This window comes from Ambystoma mexicanum, chromosome 1p, assembly GCF_040938575.1.
Source record: "Ambystoma mexicanum isolate Mex_15411 chromosome 1p, UKY_AmexF1_1, whole genome shotgun sequence".
In the NCBI taxonomy this organism is placed as follows: Eukaryota; Metazoa; Chordata; class Amphibia; order Caudata; family Ambystomatidae; genus Ambystoma; species Ambystoma mexicanum.
Window position 1 is genome coordinate 1,463,376,904 of NC_090921.1, and position 20,759 is coordinate 1,463,397,662.

The 20,759-nt window shown below is 45.8% G+C and overlaps 1 protein-coding gene across 1 annotated transcript in view; it reads left to right on the forward strand.

The window, feature by feature from the left end:
* SMG5 (SMG5 nonsense mediated mRNA decay factor) overlaps positions 1–20,759 on the forward strand; it is a 1,109,458-nt gene that overhangs the window by 468,927 nt on the left and 619,772 nt on the right. The window contains exons 8-9 of the mRNA XM_069607113.1: positions 13,659–13,784; positions 15,158–15,226. Coding sequence (XP_069463214.1) covers positions 13,659–13,784; positions 15,158–15,226 — 195 coding nt within the window. The remainder of the gene's footprint in view (positions 1–13,658; positions 13,785–15,157; positions 15,227–20,759) is intronic.

The following is a 20,759-nucleotide window of genomic DNA, read 5'->3' on the forward strand; positions in this document are numbered from 1 at the left end:
TCGTCTTCAGCTTTGGATCTTCTGTTCCAGTAGTGGACTTGCCTTCTGCCTCAGGAACCTCACCTTTTATTCGGATTTCCCCTTCAATGCTCTGCAAACTCTCTCAGCGGTTCACAGAAACGGGCGGGTGGCTGTCCAATCAGGACAGCCAGCCCCCCAGTGGGAACTGGTTCCATTTAGGCACTCTGGCAGACAAAGGACCAGGGGAGTGTTAAACACCTCCCCTACTTCCTGCCTTCACAGACACACTGGAGCCTGGGCGGGGACACCCAAGGGTTCCAGCCAAAGGCAAAACTCATTTAGACCTCCCCCTCCCAGAATGGCAGAAGTGCTAATAAAGGATAACCACACAAGAAATAATGAAAAGAGGAAGGAGCCGCCATGTTGGAACATAGGTGACCCTTTTGTGCATAACCAGGGCTGGGAATTCAGTCTGCGGTAGAAAATAGGACAAAGGTTGGTAAAACACGTCCACTACCATCAGCCATGACTATAGGGTTAACGTTTAATGAAGGATACAAAGTATCCCTCTATCCTTAAGAACAGTAGTTCTTAAGGATAGTCAAAGAATATCAAAAGGAGAACCCAAAGGGTTCCCAGCAACAATGCACTTAGGGAGCTGTTTGATGCTAAAGTTTAACACAGATTCCTTGAGATATGGAGGAAAGCAGACTCCATACGATAAGGTAATACAAAAAGAACAGTTACCAAAAAGTCTGAGCAAATAAAAATTAATGAGGCGGGAAAAAGGCTCCTCTCATTCAGGATAGAAATAAAAAGGTCCAGAAGTCTAGCAAAAAGTGCTGGGGGTCTCAATAAGAGAGGGGATTAAGCATACAACTGATCTCCTTAACTCTTGCCTCACACTCCGGTTTACTCTGATGTCTCTCCGACTTTCGGTGTTGCTTCGCTTCTACATGCCTGCTTCTGGTCCGCTTCCGATGGGGACAATGCTGACTCCGTGAGCTCCTGGGAATTCTATCCCGATCCTTGGTGTCTTCCCCGACACTTCCCGCTCACCCAACGTTGCTTCTCTTCTCTATGATCGAGCTTCTTTTCCTCGCCACACCGGTTCATGTATCCTGCGTCTGCTTGCCTCTCTGGGAGATCCAATGCCTTCCCACGTGCTGCTGTTCACCATTTGTTTGCCATATTGAAACCCTTAACTGCTGAGGGTTTTCCCCTCCCAGTGCTGACCCCTTTTCTGGAGATTTCGGTATGTCGCCATTCGATCCCTTGTAACTTTTTTGTTACATGAGATCTCTGCCAAATTTGGCTCCTTTTCTTCCCACATGTAGGTGGCAATAACGCCACCAAGGAATCCTAGTTTGCTGTATGGGAGTGACAGAAAATAACCAAAAAGGGAGCACATTTTGTGTTTAAGAAACTTACAATAAAATGATTTACAAAGAAGCCTGTGGTTTCTTCCTTGTAAGAGCTTGGAACAAATGGTTTGCTGCTCCTGAATTCGCCATTTCCCAAGCTTTCAGGAACAGGTTGAGTGGAAACATTTGTTTTATAAGATTACCATTGGTTTTGTGAGAGGGAGACTATTTCCCATTTGTGCAGGTCAGGCAACAACTATGTGTAAAATTCACATAGTTTGCGAATAAATTGGAAAAATGATAGGAAAAAAAGGTATGTGCCTGACATGTTTGGACCTGTTGGCTAATGGCTTCTGTGAATATTGAGAAAAGCAATGCACCGCTAAATCCCCCCCCCCCCCGCTTCTAGTTAGGAAATCACACATTTTTCGTAATGTTTTTAAAAAAAAAAAAGCAATACCACAAGCCAAAAACTGAGCCATGGCACACAGGATTTTTATGCTGATGGCCTAAACAGACATACTTAGCATTTGAAAATAAGGAAAACCAATGTGGTGAGGACTGGCAAGCAGACATTTTTTGAAAGCGCACAGGCAGACCTTTTGATGCATAGGTGACTTGTGCAAGTTACAAAAGTGTACAGTGCCTAAAGCAGCAACTAAATGTAGGTTACATTTGGGAAATTAAAGGATTGTGTAACAAAGTGCAGTAACAAATGTATGAAAACGTTATCAAAGCCAAGAGAAAACAAATTTCCTACATTACCACAGGTGTCCCGACAAACGGTACCTCATGTGTGGATGCACCTACCTAGTAGCCAAAAGAAAAGGCTAAATCCCAAAGGTTTTGCGAAGAGAATTTATTGGATTTTGGTCTTGTGAACAATCTACAGATTTGGGTCTGGGGCGTCACAGCCACCAAAGAAAACGGGGAACCCCATGCATGAAGACACTCGTGGGAATCCAGAGGTCTGACTTGCGCGAATTTTCCTAGAACTTATTACCCCAAATGCCTGGCAAAGTCCTAAAATGTAGGGGAGAAAACCACAATTTTCAGAAATTTGCCACCAGGAAACCACAGAAACATGCTGGTAACACATGTCCTACGTTCCCACATTCCCACAGACGTCCCGACGAAAATGGTACCTCACATATGTGGGTGCACTTACATGGGCGGAAAAGAAAGTGTCGACCTATCTGCATCTAACTATTCTTACCTCCTAATGTACATTTACTGTCCTTTGACTAACTGCTTACGAATGTGAATGTTTATACACTATCCTATGCCAAACTGTTACCTAATCATGTAACTGTGTAACTGTCTACAAATCTGAACGTTTGTACACTAACCTATGCCAAACTGTTTGCTTTATTCATGTAACTGTACTTTTAAGTGCCCAGATACCCCTGGGTCGGGCGTGCTTTATAAATAAAGAAACAGACCGTCCACAAGTCCAGCAGCAGTCCCAGCGAGCCCCGGCAGGGTCCCCATTCCTACCCGGAGGAGAAAGCTCCAATGCAGCCGAACAGAACTCCAGGACGGACGGGGGTGATGTCCCGGCCATGGACACCGTTCTCCGATGTGGATTGATTGTCCCCAAGTTCAGTGCTGGTCCCAGAGAGCCCCAGCAGTGTCCCCATTCCTACCCGGAGGAGCAAGCTCAAATGCAGCCCAGCCAGAGCTCCAGGAGGGCCGGGGGGGTGATGTCCCTGGCCTTGGGCGGCTGTCTCCCATTTTAGTGGACAGCACCCAAACTTAACGGCTGTCCTTTGGAGCCCCGGCAGGGTTGAAAAGCTGTAACAGGCCTGGGACAGGGCTGCTGCCAGGGCTCCCCGGGACCACCGCTGGAATTGGACGGTTCACCCACATGGGAGTCGGGTGACCAAGGCCAGGGACAGCACTCTCCCGACCATCCTGGAGCTCTGGCTGGGCTGCGTTACAGAATTTCCCTGCAGGGCTGGAAGGGGACCCTGCCAGAGTTCCCTAGGACTGCTGCTGCACTTGGGGATGGCCAACCCACATGGGAAATGGGTGCCCAAGGCCAAGGACATCACCCTCCAATATCCTGGAGCTCTGGCTTGTCTACTTTACAGCTTCTCACTCTGGGAAAGAACAGGAACTACCCGGCCCGGACTACCTAAGCCTGCCACTGTGTTTGGGGGATGGTCGACCCACATGGGAGACAGCCGCCCAAGGCAGTGGACATCACATCCCCCCCTACCCCCGACCTTCCTGGTGCTCTGGCTGGGCTGCATTACAGATCTTCCCTCCGGGAAAGGATGGGGACCCTGCTGGGGCTGCTGCTGTGCTTGAAGACGATAGACCCACATGGAAGACTGATGCCCAAGCCGCGGACCTCGCCTCCAACCTTCCTGGAGGTCTGGCTGGGTTGCATTACAGCCTTTCCCTCTGGGAAGGTATTGGCACACTGCCAGGGCTCCCTGCTGGGGAAAAGCTGAAACACAAGTCAGCCAGAGCTCCAGGATGATCTGGGGTGATGTCCCTGGCCTTGGGAGGCTGTCTCCCATATGGGTTGACCGTCCCCACGCCCAACGGGTGTAACAGAGAGCCCCAGCAGGGTCTCAGAAGGGAAATTATGTAACGTAGGCCAGCCAGAGCTCCAGCTTGAGGCTCTCTGTTTAGCATTGATTTTTTTCATCCTCCTCGTCCCAGTATTTAGGTGGTTATGGGATTCGAAGTCCATAGATGTTTGATGCAAGATATTTGGGAAGTTTCTTTCAATGATTTCACATGACAAATCAGTTCTTCTTGAAGGGAAATTAGAAAAAATTGTTTCTCTTGGCCCTTTTATCCCTTGGGTCATGGATGGGAGCTTGGCAAAAGGACTGTGTTGGAAAAGGGTTTCTCCAGCTTACCTGAAGGAGTGGTGAGGGGGCGGGAAATCGAGACATAACGGGCCATCAGGGTTTTGGGCATAAGGGGGTTTCCTTATGGGTAAACGGTGGATACCACGCCTCATCCAATGGAACCATGCTATCTCCCATGTGACGCTCCCTCATATAGCCTCCCTCTAGGTCAATAACTGGTAGCGGTAGCCTTTCCCTTGCTACATGGGTGGAATTCACCGCCGGGGAATCGGTCATGGCTCCATTAGATTCATTGCAGATTGTAGAACTGGCGATGTGAAATCAGTATGTCACACACATCCTTGAATTTAAACATAAAAATTCAAATATTATATTTCCACATTACAATACACATGCTGCACGTGAGTTACAAGTAATCTGTGTGTACTTTTTTCATTCTAAAGATTAACGTTTTTGATTTATTAATAATGGTTCCAGAAAATGAAACGAGTATACTACGTAAACAACCTATTGAGGTGATCAATGAAAGAAAACAGCGGGAGAAATGATTAAAACAAAGGGATAACTATAGAAACAATCAATTGATGTTTGATCAGAGAATTGAAGTTGCATGAAAAGCTTTGTGTACCTTTGCTCATGTCACTCAAAGGTATGCCTGAAACGTTTACATGAGTGTATATTTCAGAGTACTGTTCTAGTCTCAATGCTGGCTGCAGCGTTTTTAGTCAGGAATACATTTTACTATCTATACAAAATCATTTAATGTATCATTCAGTCTGCACATTGCATTGACTATGGATACTGATACCTATATGAAGTAGGATTAAATGAAAAGGCACATATGCCTCATTGATCTGTACTTCGTTCACTAATGTAAGTATTTCATTTTTGCTAAATCTAGCTTGTGATTGTATTGAAAATATCCATTAGGTGTAATCGTCATACCCACTTTCCTTTTCAAAACAGTGGTATGATAAAACTTTAACATTATACCTCCGCTTCTGCTGAGGTTTGTGGGGGGTTTAGTTTGGGATTTGTATGGTTTAGCATGCTGGCCATGCTTTCTTTTTGGTGGTAGGCTTTTGTGTCCTGCGGACAGTGTCCTCTTTTTCACAGATAAAATTGTTGCCCTCTTGGGATGACTGTCAGATCCCGAGGGTAAGGTTGAATAGCTCCCTTTCTGCCTTTGGCATGCTTGTGGGTGGACATCTTGGTGTGTTTCTGTACTGTTATGCCCGTCTGCTTTTCTTTCAAAATACAATGCTCAAAGGTAAATGGACCTGATTTAATTTGTTTCCAGGTTTTAGAGCCTTTCCGGTGCCATGCGATGAGTCTACTCTTAGCATTGCTGCAACTTTCACTTTGGGGCTTTGCCCCATTGTAAAGTATGCATGGAATTTCTCTTTAGCACATTTGACACTACGTAAGTCCATTGATCTTGCCTACAATTTTCGGTTGAGCACCTCTTACAAGGCACACTTCCCTGAATCTTCATAATTCTTGGTAGCTTTATTTGAAGCATTTTAAGGTTATTTCACTGGCATGGATCCGGGCAGTGCCAAATGTTTAAACGTGTGTGCTTGTAATTGATGTATTTTTGTATGAGCTTTCTTCGTTTTGGCATGTTTCAGGTGCAGAACTAGTCAAGTTTTTGTCTTGCTAGTTTCTGTTGTGGCTGCTGTGGTTTTGAATCGGTTTTTGTATTTTCTTTGTTGTATGGCTTTGAATGAGAAACCTTAGTCTTACTGCATTACTTATGCATTGGGTTGTCAGCACTGCTCTATGGTTGGCATCAGTCACTGAATGCTCACTTACTTGCAGCCCTACCGATGAGTGGTGTACAAGCCACTTTTACTTCCTAAACTTGTAAATACTCCCAACAATAAATGGGCAATAGTGGACACCTACTACACCCACTTAGCTTCATGGGTATATTGGTGTTAATGGTACCAGCAGAGCATTAAGTACCAGAAAAGGGAACTCTAATATTACAACTAGATCTGAAATCGAACTGTAATATCATAATGTGTATGAATTACTAGGTGCAAATAAGTATGGATTGCAAAATAGCGGTTTGTGTGGCCAGTGATGTACGGTACCGTTTTAGGCACCTAAAAAATACCCTTTGGGAATGGGGATTATTTTACTTTTTAAAATACCTACAAATCATTGTAGTGTCAGTTTTAAAAAATGGTTCTAAATACGCACTTCAAAATGATAGTTTGTGTCTGCTTACTTGTGTAGAACCATTTAGTAAGCGGTTTGTCTCCTGATTTGGGTTTCTTCTTTCCATGGTTCTGGAACATATTTAAATAGAAAGTCTCCAACTAGTAGGCTCTCAGATTATCTAACCAAACCTAATCTGTTGGTTCAAAAATCAGGCTGAAGTCCACAGTGAATAGAATTGTTTTCTTTATTAGCCAGTTAGATAGGTCAGAGAGTTTAGTGCTTGCTTCTGTGATCTGTATGTGATCTGCGGGTTGGAGGTTGAAATCCCTGTAAGGTCGACTCAGCCTTTAATTCTTCTGAGGTTGATAAAATGAGTACCGCTTTCGATTGGGTAATAATTGAATCTAAAATGTTCTTTGAAAAGTGCTTTGGATCGAAGCACTTTATAAATGAACAATTATTATAGTTAACTTTGCAGAATTCATGAATTTGTCCCCACTCGGTCTAGAATATCTGATCGGTTTTAATAGTTTTCCCAGAGCATATCATTTTCATGTGTGGATAAGAGCAGTGTTAGAGTCACTTTAATTTTTTTCAGTGTGTCTGACTCGTTTGCAAAAATGAAATGAAAGACAGTTCAAGCCACAAAAATTAAATTCATGTAGACCAGTGTGCTTACTGTTAGAAAATATTTTCTTTTTGCAACGTTCCGCCCATAGTTTGGCCTTCTTCCTGCCTTCTTCCTGCCTTCCCAGGTCATTCACCTAAGCTGCTACTTTGTTGGGTTAGTGGGCCTTTGTGTGTGACCCCGGAAGGGGCCTGGGACTGTCTAGTTCCAGTCCACATCCTTGGTGCTAGAAAGTCGTCTTCTGGGGCGGATGTGAAACCAGTAGTTGTCCTTGATTGGGCAACTACTGCCTGTTTGGTGCAGATCCTTAACATTGGAGCTTGGACTTGCTTCAAGCTTGGATTTTGGATAAGAGATGGACTTATTTATGAACATTTATATAGCGCACAGCAGCCCTGAGGCATCGTGGCACTGTTACATATAATCATAACTGGTTACAGAAGAAGGCATACTTAGTTACATGACAGTGTGTTTGGAATACTTTGTTACAGGCATAACATAGGACATGCAGAGTTCCAACAGGCGAGAGGTGGAGTGTTTTAGTTGAATAGTGCAGTTTTGAGGCCTTTGCGGAAAGCTGCAAGGAATGTCTCAGCTTGGAGTGCGTTGGGCAGGGCGTTCCAAAGTTTGGGTGCTAAGTGAGGAAAGCCGACCCCCCCCACCCTGCACCTACTGCTTTGGCTCGGTTGATGGGTGGGATGCACAATTGGTTGGCGTAGTGAGTTCTCTTGGGACACGAAGAGGTATCTCTGATGATGGTTTCAGCTAGGTAGTGAGGGGCCGAAAGGCTTAAGCATTTGTGTGTTAATGTGAGTGTCTTAAATGTGATTCTCTCCTTTACCTGTAGCCAGTGGGCAGCCAGTCTAGCATGTGTGAGATATGGTCTCTTTTGGGGATATTGAGTGCTGCTCGAAGCACGTTATTCTTGACTATTCAGAGCCGATTTAGGTTTTTACCTGAGGTGCCTGCAAGAAGAGCATTGAAATAGTCTAGTTTGGCTCCAATGGTGTCTCGAGCGATGGAGAAGCAGTTTTGGTTGGAAAGGAATGGTTTTATAGTATTTATTAAATTGGTGGTGTGGGCAGAGGCGGAAGTAATGGCACTGACCTTTCGGGTCATAGACAGGGTGGAGTCTAGGTAAACCCCAAAGGTCTTCACTGAGGAGGAGACTGGGATGATGGTATTGTCAATGGTGAAGTTGCTGTATGATTGTCGGGACAGTATTTCTTTGGGACCTATGAGGATGTTCTCTGTTTTGTCTCCATTGAAGCATAGTCCGTTGTCTGCCATCCAAGTTTGGATGGTTGCGTATATTTGGAGAAGGGCTGCAGAGTCTAGGTCATATGAGCCAGTGAGAGGGAGGAGTACTTGCGTATCATCGGCATAGTTGGTGTAAGCTATGCCGGGGGAGTCCAGTTTGTCGAAGAAGGGCTTAGTAAACCGGTTTTACAGGGTAGGTGCTGTGCAAGCGCCCTGGGGAACTCTGCAATTGATGGTGGCTGGAGCTGCGTTTGCCTGGTCGGAGAAGACCTTCATGGCTCTACCTTCTAAGGTTATCCATGAGGAGGCCTGTTAGGAGAAGTAGGCTTTGTTGGTGAGATGGGTGGTAAGGATTTTGTGATCGTGATCAAATGCGGCTGACGGGTCCAGAAGCAATCAGAGGGCTGGTTTGCCTTTGCACATTATCTTGGTTATCTGGTTTTTAAGGTCCAGGAGGGTGGTTTCGGTGCCATGACCTTTACGGAATCTTGATTGCCTTTTCCCTAGAATGTTGTTGGACTCTATGTAATGTTGGATCTGGTTGTGGGCTGCCTTTTCTAGGCTTTTAAGGAGGAATGGGACGGTGGTGATAGGGCAGTAGTTATTGAGGGATGATGGGTCTAGGGAGGGTTTTTTGAGAAGGGGCTGGACCCATGCTGCTTTTAGGCTGGACAGGACAGTACAGTACATGTGGTAAATGAGGCATTAATGAATGCTTTGATGAGAGGAGCCAGGGAATCTGCACAGTCTTTGTTAGGTGGACAGACATCTCCTTTGCACATGGAGGGTATGAGATGTTGGAAGAGATCTATGACTTCTGATTCTGAAACGTCTCTGAAGGAGAAGAGAGGCATTTGGGGCTTAAGGGGGGGTAGTAAGAGAGCTAGGCATGGCAAGTCCGTCAGACTTTGGTAGACCTTTGCATTGTTTGTATTTTATCTTGGGTAAAAGTAATTTTGTTAAGCAGGTCTGCCTGTATGCTGGAGCACCAGGCTTCATCTTTTATGATCTCATCTGGGCTGGTGGGTGGGGTGGTGAGATCTTTAAAAACTGAGAAAATGTCCTTCGATTTAGTTAGTGTTTGAGATCCTTAGGTTGAATGCGTTAAACTTGGCATTGAATATAGAATTTTTATATAGCGTAAATAGCCTTATGAATTCTTCCTTAGTGGAATCACTGGGATTGGTCTGCCAGTTGGCTGGAGCAAGGAGTTTGCTGGTGCGAAGGGCTAGTAAACCATCCATGAACCAGGAGTTGGTATGCATGGTGGTTTTTCTCTTTTTTCTGTGCTATGTTGTCAATGGCTTTGGTGAGGGTGTGAGAGTAGATATCAGTGAGTGCACTGGAGTCACTGGTGAATTGGGGTTTGAGTTCCTGGACATCCAGGAAGGGAAGAAGGTTGTCTTTTATAAAAAAAAAAATTGGAGCGTCTAACCAAAGATGGAGAAGCATAAGAGCGTACTTTAGCGGTAGGCTCAGTGGGGACGGAAAATTGGATGCATTTATGGTCCGTCCATGGGTAAGGCAAGTTGGAGATTATGGTGGATGAGCAGTTGAAGGTCTGCCACCCAATCGAGGGTGCAGCCTTTGCAGCGAGGTGAGTGAGACCTTGGGTCACACAAAACGTTACTCAGAGTTCCTTGGCTAGGGCTGAGGCTGCTTTGTCCTTGTGGTCAGTGAGACCTAGATTGAGGTCACTGAGTAAGATGGTTTTTGTGGAGCTTTTGAAGTTATTACCTAGAACATGGAGGAGGTGCCCATTGGAAGTCGGGGCTGTGCCAGGAGGCCTATAATATGATGTGTATGTTTATAGTGCAGTTAGAGTACCTGGACAGTTTAGCTGAGAGGAAGTCAGCGTTACCTTTCCAAGTGTGATTGCAAATCCTGATGGGGAGTTCATCCCTGGATATGAGAGCTACCACTCCACCTTTAAGGACCTGTCTGTCCTGTCGGAGGATGGAGTAACCCTGTGGGAAAGCGAGAGAGATAGCTGGGCCGGATGCCTCGTGGAGCCAAGCTTCTGTGATGGCAAGTAGGTCTAGGGCAAGAGTGGTAATGTCGTAATGACTTCTGCAGCTATTTTATAGAGCTACGTCTGAGCCAAGAATCCCTCGAAGAAGAGCAGACAGTTGAGATGAATCCTGAAGTGGCCCAGCATCCGTTCCAGTGCCTGGCTGGTGAAGACCTGCTTGTCTCCCTGATATCCAAAGAACCTGAGCAGTGCTTCAGCCCTTAAACTAGTGGGACCAACTAGTCTCGACAACTTCTCGAGGATCCAGCCCTAGAGAGCCTTCAGAAATGTTGCTGGGCTGCTTGGTGTACTGACCAGCTGTCTAATGGGCTACCTCGCCAGAAGCTTTGCCATTCGGCGGTGGTCGCCAACCTATGCCACAACTCACACCTTCACTGAATTCCTGCTTCCTATCTTCAAGGGAACTGCTTTGACCGCGACTGGAAGGACTCCGTCATTGCCTGCAAACAGCGATCATCACTGGAATTCTCCATCCTGTAATGTTTTAAGGATACCTGAATTGTTTGATTCTGCATTTCCTTGCCGACAGTGATTGCATCTTACAGTTGCACCTGACTGGAATAGTCCTCAAACCTGCAACTATTGGACACCTCGCTGGAACAAAGGGCAGAAGATCGCGCCCCCAGCTACCCCCAGACGATCTCAGACATCTGAGAAAATCTATCAGGAGGGTAACTAAGCATCCGTCTGCCTGTCTCCCATTGGGTAACATTGTGAACAAGTCCCTTTCTCTCCTACGTCGATTCCACTCCCTTTTTGGTAATTTCACCTTGTTCTGGTGTCTGGCCCTTGGATTAGCCTTGGGTCTGGAAGAAAGGCAAAAACATGCCTGTCTTCTGGTAATTTGTTGTAGCACTTTCTAAATAGTTTGAAACTAATCACAACTGCAGGCCTATTGCATGCTTTTTACAAGGAGAACTCCTACCTGTGACTTTTGGGCACAAGGCCTCATTCATCTTGGGGTTTGGATTTCTAAAGTTAGGATGCTGCACTTGTGGTTGGTTCCCATCCTTTCCATGCATCTACATTACTGACCTGCGTTGCTTGATTACATTATTTGATTGCGATTGAATAAACCTACTGGTGATTGTATATATTTGTATTATAGACCCTATACCCATTACGTGTGGTGTGCCACAGAGCTCCTGTGTCTCCCCCACATTCAATATTTTTACTAAGCCCCTTTTTGATGATTTGGATCATCTCGGTATCACCTACACCAACTACGCAGATGATACTCAGATCCTCCTTCAGCTTTCTGGAGATTGTGAAAAGGATTTGGCCTTATTTAATCGAGTATACATCATCATCCAGGCATGGATGGCCATACACGGGCTATGCCTGAATGATGATGAAACTGAACTCATCCTATGCACCACCACTACTCTAAAGAAACTAAGCCCTGCGTATAGCTCCTTCCTGATCGATGGAACAGCATCAAAGTGGGACAAGAAGTTAAAACACTGGGCTTTTACCTGGACTCTAACTTCACTCTCAAAAGAGAGGTAAACTCCTTGGCCTCCTCCACGGCGTACACGTGCAAATTGATCCGCACTGCCAAACCCTTCCTGTCAGACGTTAGTTGCCTCACCATCGCCAGAGCCCTCATTCTGTCCCGCCTGGACTACTGTAATGCCCTCTATCTGGGATCCTCTAAAGCCACCACTAGCAAATTACAAACTCTTCAGAATAATGCTCTTAGAGCGGCCCTGGGCATCTCTAGGAGAGAGGACATCACTGAACACAACCAACGGAACAACTGGCTCTCTATCAAAGATAAAATCACCCTAAAAATGGCGTCCCTCACTCATAAATCCCTTAACAACGCCGCCCCTACCTATTTATCTGACAGATTCCATAGACAGTCCTCTGAAAGACCGACAAGAACAGTTTACAAGGACCGCCTCTCCATCCCTTACTTTAAACGTTTTCCAGTGCAAGAAGCTAAGTTGTGGAACTCACTACCGCCTACTCTCAGAAGGGACCTGCCTTATCAAAGCTTCCGATCAAAGGTAGTTTCATGGTTGAAAAGTAAGCCTCAAACTCACACTGGTGCTTAACCTGCCCCACTATCCATACCTGCTGCACACTCTGAAACCAACTGTGCTTACTTGTATATATGTACATTACCCTGTGTTTTTAATTTCATTGTGTTTATGTATATCTTTGATTGCTGTAAGCAAGCTTCGCATATCCATATAAAGGCTGCACCCTGTTATCTTAGGGTATGTTCGCGCATTACAAATAATAAACAGAGTGTTGTGTGAAACTACCTGCCAGTTTTATTTTTCAGTGTGTTTTTATAACTGCCTGTTTAAATGTAATTATTGTGTTCTATTATTCTGTGTGGATTCATTGAGGGACCAAACTCACACGCCTGGGACTAAGCCTTGACTGCTCATCCACCTACCTTCATTGGGTTAACCTCTCAGAGCTTCCTGTTCATAACTATGGTGGCCTCCTAAAATCTGTCCATAAGGACAGATTCTAGAAATCCATCTTGACAATTCAAATGTATATTTGATGGCTAAGAAGCGAGTCTTCTACAATATATTTTGCATAGTAGTAAAGGATGGTTTATTGCATTGAAAAACAAGTGGGCCGACCCCTTTCTAGGAGCAACCTGTACCCACCGCCCAAGACGGCGATTTGTGTAGATTTCGATGCAATGATGAAAAGGAAATCTAAAAAGTTAAAAAGATGGCCGTGGCAGGGCCTGGGACTAAGCCGCACTCTTGATTTACGGCACAATTTTGTTAAGTCCTTTCTCCATCTTTATAGGAGTCTATCGACCCAGATGAACCCGACCCAGAACCTTCAAGAAGAATCCAGTCCATGGCAGTAACCTGGGTTTCTTCGGGTCCTTTCTCACATGCCAGTAATTTTGCATGTAGGAGCACAAATCTGTAATTCCTTATTGTCCAAGTGTCCAGACAACATGACGCCGGGAAACTCCCATGTCTCAGAATGTAGTGCCAGCCGATTTAATTCTCCACTGGCATATTTACTGTACCATGGGCCCCAAAACTGAACTCATGTAATAAGATATGGCTGCATAATGCTCAATTAATATAATTATAGCCTAAAAGATTATGGGAATGAAAAGAATAAAAGAAACATAACATGAAGGAATGACGAAAGGGAAATTTAACATGAAATATGCTCCCCCAATGGTAACCCTGTCTATGAAGCCAAATGTTAGTGGTTTTCACTCTTAACTTCCACCTTCACCTCGATTTCACCATTTTCCTCCCCTGTAAATTGTCATGAAAGCAAAGGCTTGACATGCGTTTACTCTGCAACTTTACAGCTGAACACTATTTGGTTTAGTCATTTTGAATTTAATTTGTGATGAATTAAACCATTTCCTGTTCATTTTGGTAGTTTAATTGTTACATTTAAATTTATTTTCACAGTATCCAGTCTGAAGTGTCTTTTGATGGTGCTTGCGGGAACCTGAAGCGGTTGTATGACAAAGCTGCAAAAATGTATCACCAGCTCAAAAAATGCGAAACTAGAAAGCTGTCCCCAAGCAAGAAGCGGTAAGAACAAACATGTGGCCTGCTTCTTTTTCAATTTGTCTAAATTGGAGTTTAAGGTTAAGGCTTTGAAGTTGGTTATCCCTTTCATGTTTTTCATATGTTGCTTTCCTTGATTGGAATGAGGTTTTACTGATTTAGTTAAAGGATAACAAAACTTTTTAACTAATATTTAATAACATATAAACATCGACATGAAGGCCCTTCAGTTGAACTCTTTTCAATAAGACATCTGTGTCTCACACACAAGCCTGCTGAAAAGCAACAGAAATTAGGTGCTTTGCTTCTGAATGCTGCATTTAGTGACATTGAGCGATGGTGTTTCACATATCTAGTATTTTTCTTTGTCTGAGTGGGTATACTTGACATCTGTTTAGGTTGCAAGAAATCTATTGAAATCGGCACTTGTCACCTGGTCAGGGCATTGGAAAAAAGGACACTTGGGCTGTAATATGGTTAAAGGTTGTTTATTGCACTTTTAGCACACTGTCGAGGTAAACTGAAAATTCATATCGAACAACTTTTGAGGGGTGGAGGTTACTTCACCGTGCCCACCCTTTCTAGCTGCTCTCCCCTTCCCTTTTCCCTGTGCAGGGCCGTGCTCCAAACCTGGTAGCGTTGCCTCTGGCGTTCTGCTTCTTTCTCAATCCCAAAAGAACAAGCAAGTCCTGCAGGTGCTCCCTTGTGGGCGCGCTCCGTAGGAAGTAAGATAATTCCTTGTTGGCAGCGTTCAGCATGAATAAGGGTAATGCTCTCCAGCTTTCGGTTGCTGAACTCTGTATACCTGTTGGCAGGCTGGTTCTCCGTACCCCGGTGGCCCCTTCACTTTCCAGGTGACTGCAGCACTGGTTCTCTACTTCGCAGCCTGGTGCCCCTGCCCCATAACTGCTGTTCCTAATATGCCAAAAGGTACGCCTCTCCTGTAGCGTTCGGCTCCTCTTCTCCCAGCTCACGTCCTTTCTCCAGCTTTTCTCGTCCCGCACACACCACGTTCTCCTGTGATCCGACTAGAGAGAAAGAAACACAGCTGCATTAGTCCCGGCCTCTCTCCCCTTGCTTCCCACCTGTTTCCATTTATCCACTCGATTGCTGCCGGGCCACACCTCCTCCTTAGCCTGCCCCTTGCCGGCTTAACGCTGTGCTCCCTTACAACCCCGCCTCACATTGCTCAAGTAGTTTAATGTTGAATTATTTTGCAAAATTGGCTGACTTGGGTAGAAACATTTTTTAGGAAATATAACTTTTTATAATTTACCTTATGTATTTTAGTCTTAGTAGAGTATGCTTTCTAGTTAGTCCCTCCATTCAGATGTGTGCATGGTTTAGTTCTATTCTATGAGGGACCTAAATAGCTATAACTTTCTTTTCTGCTACAGCTGCAAGGACATAAAACGACTACTGGTGAGCTTCATGTACCTGCAAAGTTTGTTGCAGCCAAAAAGCAGGTAAAGACAGCAAGCATCCTCTAAACTTTCACGGTAAACCAACTTCCATTTTGCCTGCAGGTCTAAAAATGTCCAAACTCTCATTAAATTATTTGTTTTTTGGTACCTTGGTAGTTTGAACAAATTTACGAGAAACTTCTGGTACACCAAATCTATTAACGGGTTCTTCAAGATTGGAGCAGTCTTTCTTGTCAACTTTTCTTGTATTAGTTTATTGTTCATAAATCTGTTACATTTCACCTTGCAGGGGGCGTACTATTTCCATTCAGGTTTACACTGTTACCTCACTCTCTCTCAAAATACCACTTTTCAAGATGGATCTATTCCTTATTTCCTCGCTGGATTTGATTGTCACCCAGAAAGGTAACCTGTTTTCACCCAGTTGCTGCTAAGGTTTTTCTGAATACAACTAGTGTGTGGTTAAGAAGACCAGCTGTTGGTAGTCTGCAGGGCGTTCTCTTAAGTTAGGCCAACCTTTGGCTGGTAAATGTGACTGAGCAACTTATCTTCCCTCATAACACCCCAAGAATACCAATAAGTGTGCACACAGGTTAGTACTGAAAATATTAGCTGTAGTTAACAATATCATGCAATGTATTCTTATTAGAGTTAAGTGAACATTTAGATACAAAACGCAAAAAATGGTGTCCTAGAGTTTTAAAACTTGTAACAATGCATCACTTGCCAATACATAATCATACACAGAGGTTGGATGCAAGGGTTGAATAGAAGTACTAGGTGAGGAGTTACTTTAAGGATTTTAGAGTGTGAAGACTTCTTCCCATAGGAATAAAAAGGACAAAAGCAGTTATCTGAATCGGGCAATAGTGTCCTTAGCATAGACACACAGCTGGTGATTCTGGAGAACTCAACAGAGGGTTCCCAAGCCCATCCCAGAAAAGCAAGAGTTGGAATGGCTGTGTGGAAGGGACTTGAGCCCTATGACGAAACATTGCAGATGATCCCCAGAAGCCCACCAGAGGAAGATCGAGTGGATCGAGAGGGAAACTATTTGCACCAATGTAAGCTGTGAAAAAGGCCAAGAGGTAGTGTGTGCTGTGGGAGATTTTTGGATTGGAGTTTAGTCTGTCACATATCTGTTCCGGTCTTTGCTTGCAAGCTCAGTTTTGGAGCAGACACTCCAGGACCACCGGACTCTCAACAAAGGACAAGGTCTGTTCAGCAACTCATGGCGATAATAAAACTCAGCAGATGCAACATCTGGGGAGCAGTCTGTGTGAACCACAATAGGATCAGCAGGCTGTTTCTTGGAGAACAAAGGACTTTCCTCCTCCTTTGCTGTTAGGCTTGCCTATGGCGCAATGAAGGTCAGCTCTTTGGCCAGGCGTGAAGTTATTTTACTTACCCATACTCCCTCCCCGGCTTCTGATTCTCCCTGTGACTCTTTTCTCACTAACCTGCATCGCTCCATCTCTAACACCCTCAAAATCCTTGCTCCTGTCAAAAGGATCCGCCTGAAACCTTCCCACAGTGCAACGGCTGGTATGACTCTGATCTAGCATCTCTGAAACAGAAGTGCAGAGTTGCTGAACGGAAGTGGCAGACCTCGGGGTTCCTCCTCAGACAAACTGGCCTGCCGCCTGCTCCAAGGGCAATATTGTTTTCTATCAGCTCCAAGAAGAGGGCCCACATCCAAGCATGCATCTCTGGAGCACTTACACTGCTCAACTTATCAAAATCTGCAAGGAACTCGCCAATCCAACTGCAGTCTCTAGATCTCTCCTTCCTTCCCAGGCCCTCCCATTTCTCATCTAAAACTGAGGACATCCTGTCCACGCTCTCCTCCACCTGCCCATCTTCATGCCTTCCTGCCTCCCTTGGCTCCCCTCCCTCCACCGCTGCACTCTTCCCTCGTGCCCTTAGCACTTGATAAGCTCTCTAAAGTTGTCTGCTCAATGAAGGTCTCATCTAAACAGGCGCTCCCCTTCTCTTCCAGAACCATTAAGGACAATAGCTCCTCTTGCACCTCGGCTCTTGGCGATTTCTATAACCACTCCTTTGCCACAGGCTCTTTCCCACTATCCCTCAAGCACACCCTTGTGCACCCTCTCCTAAAAAAGCCATCTGCTGACCCTTCCTGCCCTGCCAACTATCGCCCTATCTACAGCACCCCCTTCCTGGGTAAACTCCTGAAGAAGTTGGTCCTCCCCAACTGATCCTACATACTGAACTCGATGGTTTCCTCAATGACCATTAATCTGGATTACGGGCATCCAGAGGCATGGAAACTGCTCTCCGGAACAACCGTGAAAACATGCTCGCAAATCTTGACTCCAACTCTCCTGCTGTTCTCATTCTCCTCAATCTCTTATCTGCCTTTGACACGGTCAATCATTCTATCCTCGTAACCAGGCTGTGATAACCTCGGCATCACCGACCGGGAACTGATTGGCTGACCCCTTTCCTCACTTTCCGCCCTCCCAGTTGATTCAGATTTTGTGGAGGACATTTTAAAGGAGAAGCCTCCTGCCAGCCAGGCTATCCCTTTTACTTTATCAAAAGTTGCATCACCCCTTCCTTATTAACACCTTCACAAACCAGGGCTGTAAACCCACGGGTGGGGAATTTTTTTCGCCCCTCCCCTTCCGACGCCCTCTATTATGGGTCATTCCACCCCTCGGGATTATTCTCGGGAGGATAGCTCGGGGGCAACGTGCTCACCTTGGAAGCAAAACGACGCAGAGCACCACAGGTTCAATCCCCGGGTCCGTGCTTGGAAACCCCTGGGTATTAAGTGCGTTATAAATAACATAACATATATCACACCCTGGATTCTCTTGTGGTCATGATGACGAGGAAAAGGGCAGTGCTCCCCTTGGCCACAGGCGAGGCACCGCCAGACAAAGAATGTAAAAAATGATAAGTTCCTTGGAAGTGAATCACTATTGCAGCAGCATATTCCACCCTGATAGGCAACACCACCACGATGTTGGCCAGCTATTCTGATGTTCAATGGAACCTGCTGCAGGAGGGCCTACAGGAGGTCCCCGAACCAGTGCGTTCTCGCCTGCTTACAATTTTATCAGAGGGTAAGCAGGTAAACCATAACATCCTCAAATACTTTAGATGCTGCTGTGACAGCAGGAAGGACGCTAGCCCAGGGAACCCTTTTGAAGCCTCAAGCCTGGTTAAAGAACTCAGGGTTCAAACCGGAGACACAAGTGTCCCTAATCAACAAACTGGTGGAAGACTAACCTGTTTGCCAAGGCTGTTAATGAGGCGCTGGAAACGGCCAAGAAGAAACACGAGACTTTGACAACTTTGAATCAAATCACTCAAAGACCCTTTCAACAGAGAGGGGGGAAGTTCTCGCTGCTCCTTTCGTGGCCAGTCCTATTCTCGTTCCCCTCATAACCAATATGGCTCCGGTAACAATTGGCCCTCAGGACAGGGATCTGCCGCCTCTACTTCGTATCCACCCAGAGGACAACTCTGTGGGAAAGGAAGGGGTCGAAATGCCACCGATGCTCCCTGGCCTCCAGTCAGAAATGACTCTCAGGTCCGGGTCTCCTCCTATGCCTCCCCGGTCGGGGGACATATAACATCATTGCTGCATTCATGGGAGGGGATTACCACAGACCAGTGGGTGTTCAAGACTGTCACCCACGGTTATTGCATCGAGTTCAGCCGACCACCTCGATTCAGACCTCCAAGGTCCATATGTCTAACACCAGAACACCTGAAGATCATGCTGCAAGAGGTCGAGATCCTGAAGGAAAAGGGCGCTATCTAAGCCGTCCCACTTCTACAGGTAAACAAGGGTATTTATTCAGTGTACTTCCTTGTACCCAAAAAGGATCTCACCATGCGCCCTGTGCTAGACTTGTGCCCAGCGAGCAAACAAATCCCTAACGTTTCGTATGGTAACGCTGCAAGAGGTAATTCCTCTACTGACGCAGGGTGATTACATGGCAACATTGGACATGAAAGATGCCTACTTTCATATTTCAATGTTGCCGGCACACAGGAAATACATAAGGTTCATGATGGAGGACAAACACTATTGGTTCAAGGACCTTCTCTTCGGCATTGCCTCAGCTACAAGGGTATTTACAAAGGTACTGGTTGCTGCAGCAGCACACCTGCGCAGGCAATCCTCCCAGTTCGTTACCTCGACAAACTGGCTCATAACAGGGTACTCCTACAGAACATGCCTGTCGAACACTCACATGACGTTAGACCTCTTATTCAGTTTGGGATACTTCATAAACAAGAAGAAATCCAGCCTAGACCCCAGCCAAGTCGAGCAGTTTCGGACAGAAGATGGCCTCGTCTTCCCTTCCGAGAGGGTCCAAAACATGCTGTTTCAGATCCCTCAGTTTGTAGCCAGTTGAGAGGTGACTGTACGCAAATCCATGCGACTGTTGGGAATGATGGCATCCTGCATTTACTTGGTTCCTCATGCACGTTTGTGCATGCGCTGCATGCAAGAGTGGCTCAAGAGCCAGTGGTATCAGGCCAGCGGACAATGGGACGATCTAGTGATTGTCTCGGCAGCCCTCGTTCTCTCTGCAATGGTAGTCGAGGGAAAACCTCTTGAAGGGGAAGACCTTCACCACCCCCGCAGTAGAAGCCACTCTCACGACGGACTCATCTCTCACGGGATGGGGGAGGCTCACCTCCTTCAACAGAGGTGCATAGCATTTGGTCCGCAGCAGTAGCATCCAACTACATAAACTTGTTGGAGCTGTTAGCGGTATTCAAAGCACTGAAGGCCTTTCAGCCATAGTTGCAGGGAAAGGCAGTATTGATCCTCACGGACAGCACAGTGGCCATGTACTACCTGAGCAAGCAAGGGGGACTCGCTCTCCAGGGCTTTCCAAACTGTCACAGAACATTTGGAAATGGGCTCTGAAACACAAGATGTTTCTATTGTCTCAACATGTTTGCAGAATCTTCTGGCAGATGTGCTCAGCAGAGAGTTCCCGTTGCCCTTAGAGTACGAATGATGACTACACAAAGCCATCGTCTCCAACGTTTTCACAGAATGGGGTTTCCCAGAGATAGTCTTGTTGGCAACTCGCAATGCCCAGATTACGCCTCCAGGTACCCTCAGAACCGATCCAAGCGGAATGGTCTCTGGATCAGGGAAATTTGTTTGTTGCCCCCCCCCTCCCTCCCCCGGCCACCGAGTCCCCTACGTAACAAGAGTGTGCACAAGATGCACCAGTAACCAGTCTCCATGATATTGGTGACCCCGATGTGGGCACGCCAACCCTGATGGAGAGGTATGTCTCGCTCTCCTCTGAAACTACATTGCCCATACACCATGCTATTTCAGGACAAGGGGGGAAACACTTCATCCATGCCAGCAGACTCTCAACTTAGCGGCCTGGCTCCTGTGATCATAGTGTTTGGCCATCTCCAACTCCCACAGAGATGCATGGATATACTTAGAGAAGCAAGAAAGCCTAACACCAGACATTGCTACTCCAATAAATGGAAACGCTTCGTCATCTGGTGCAATTCCAAGAGCATCAATCCCATTGACTGCTCTCCTACTCATATTGTG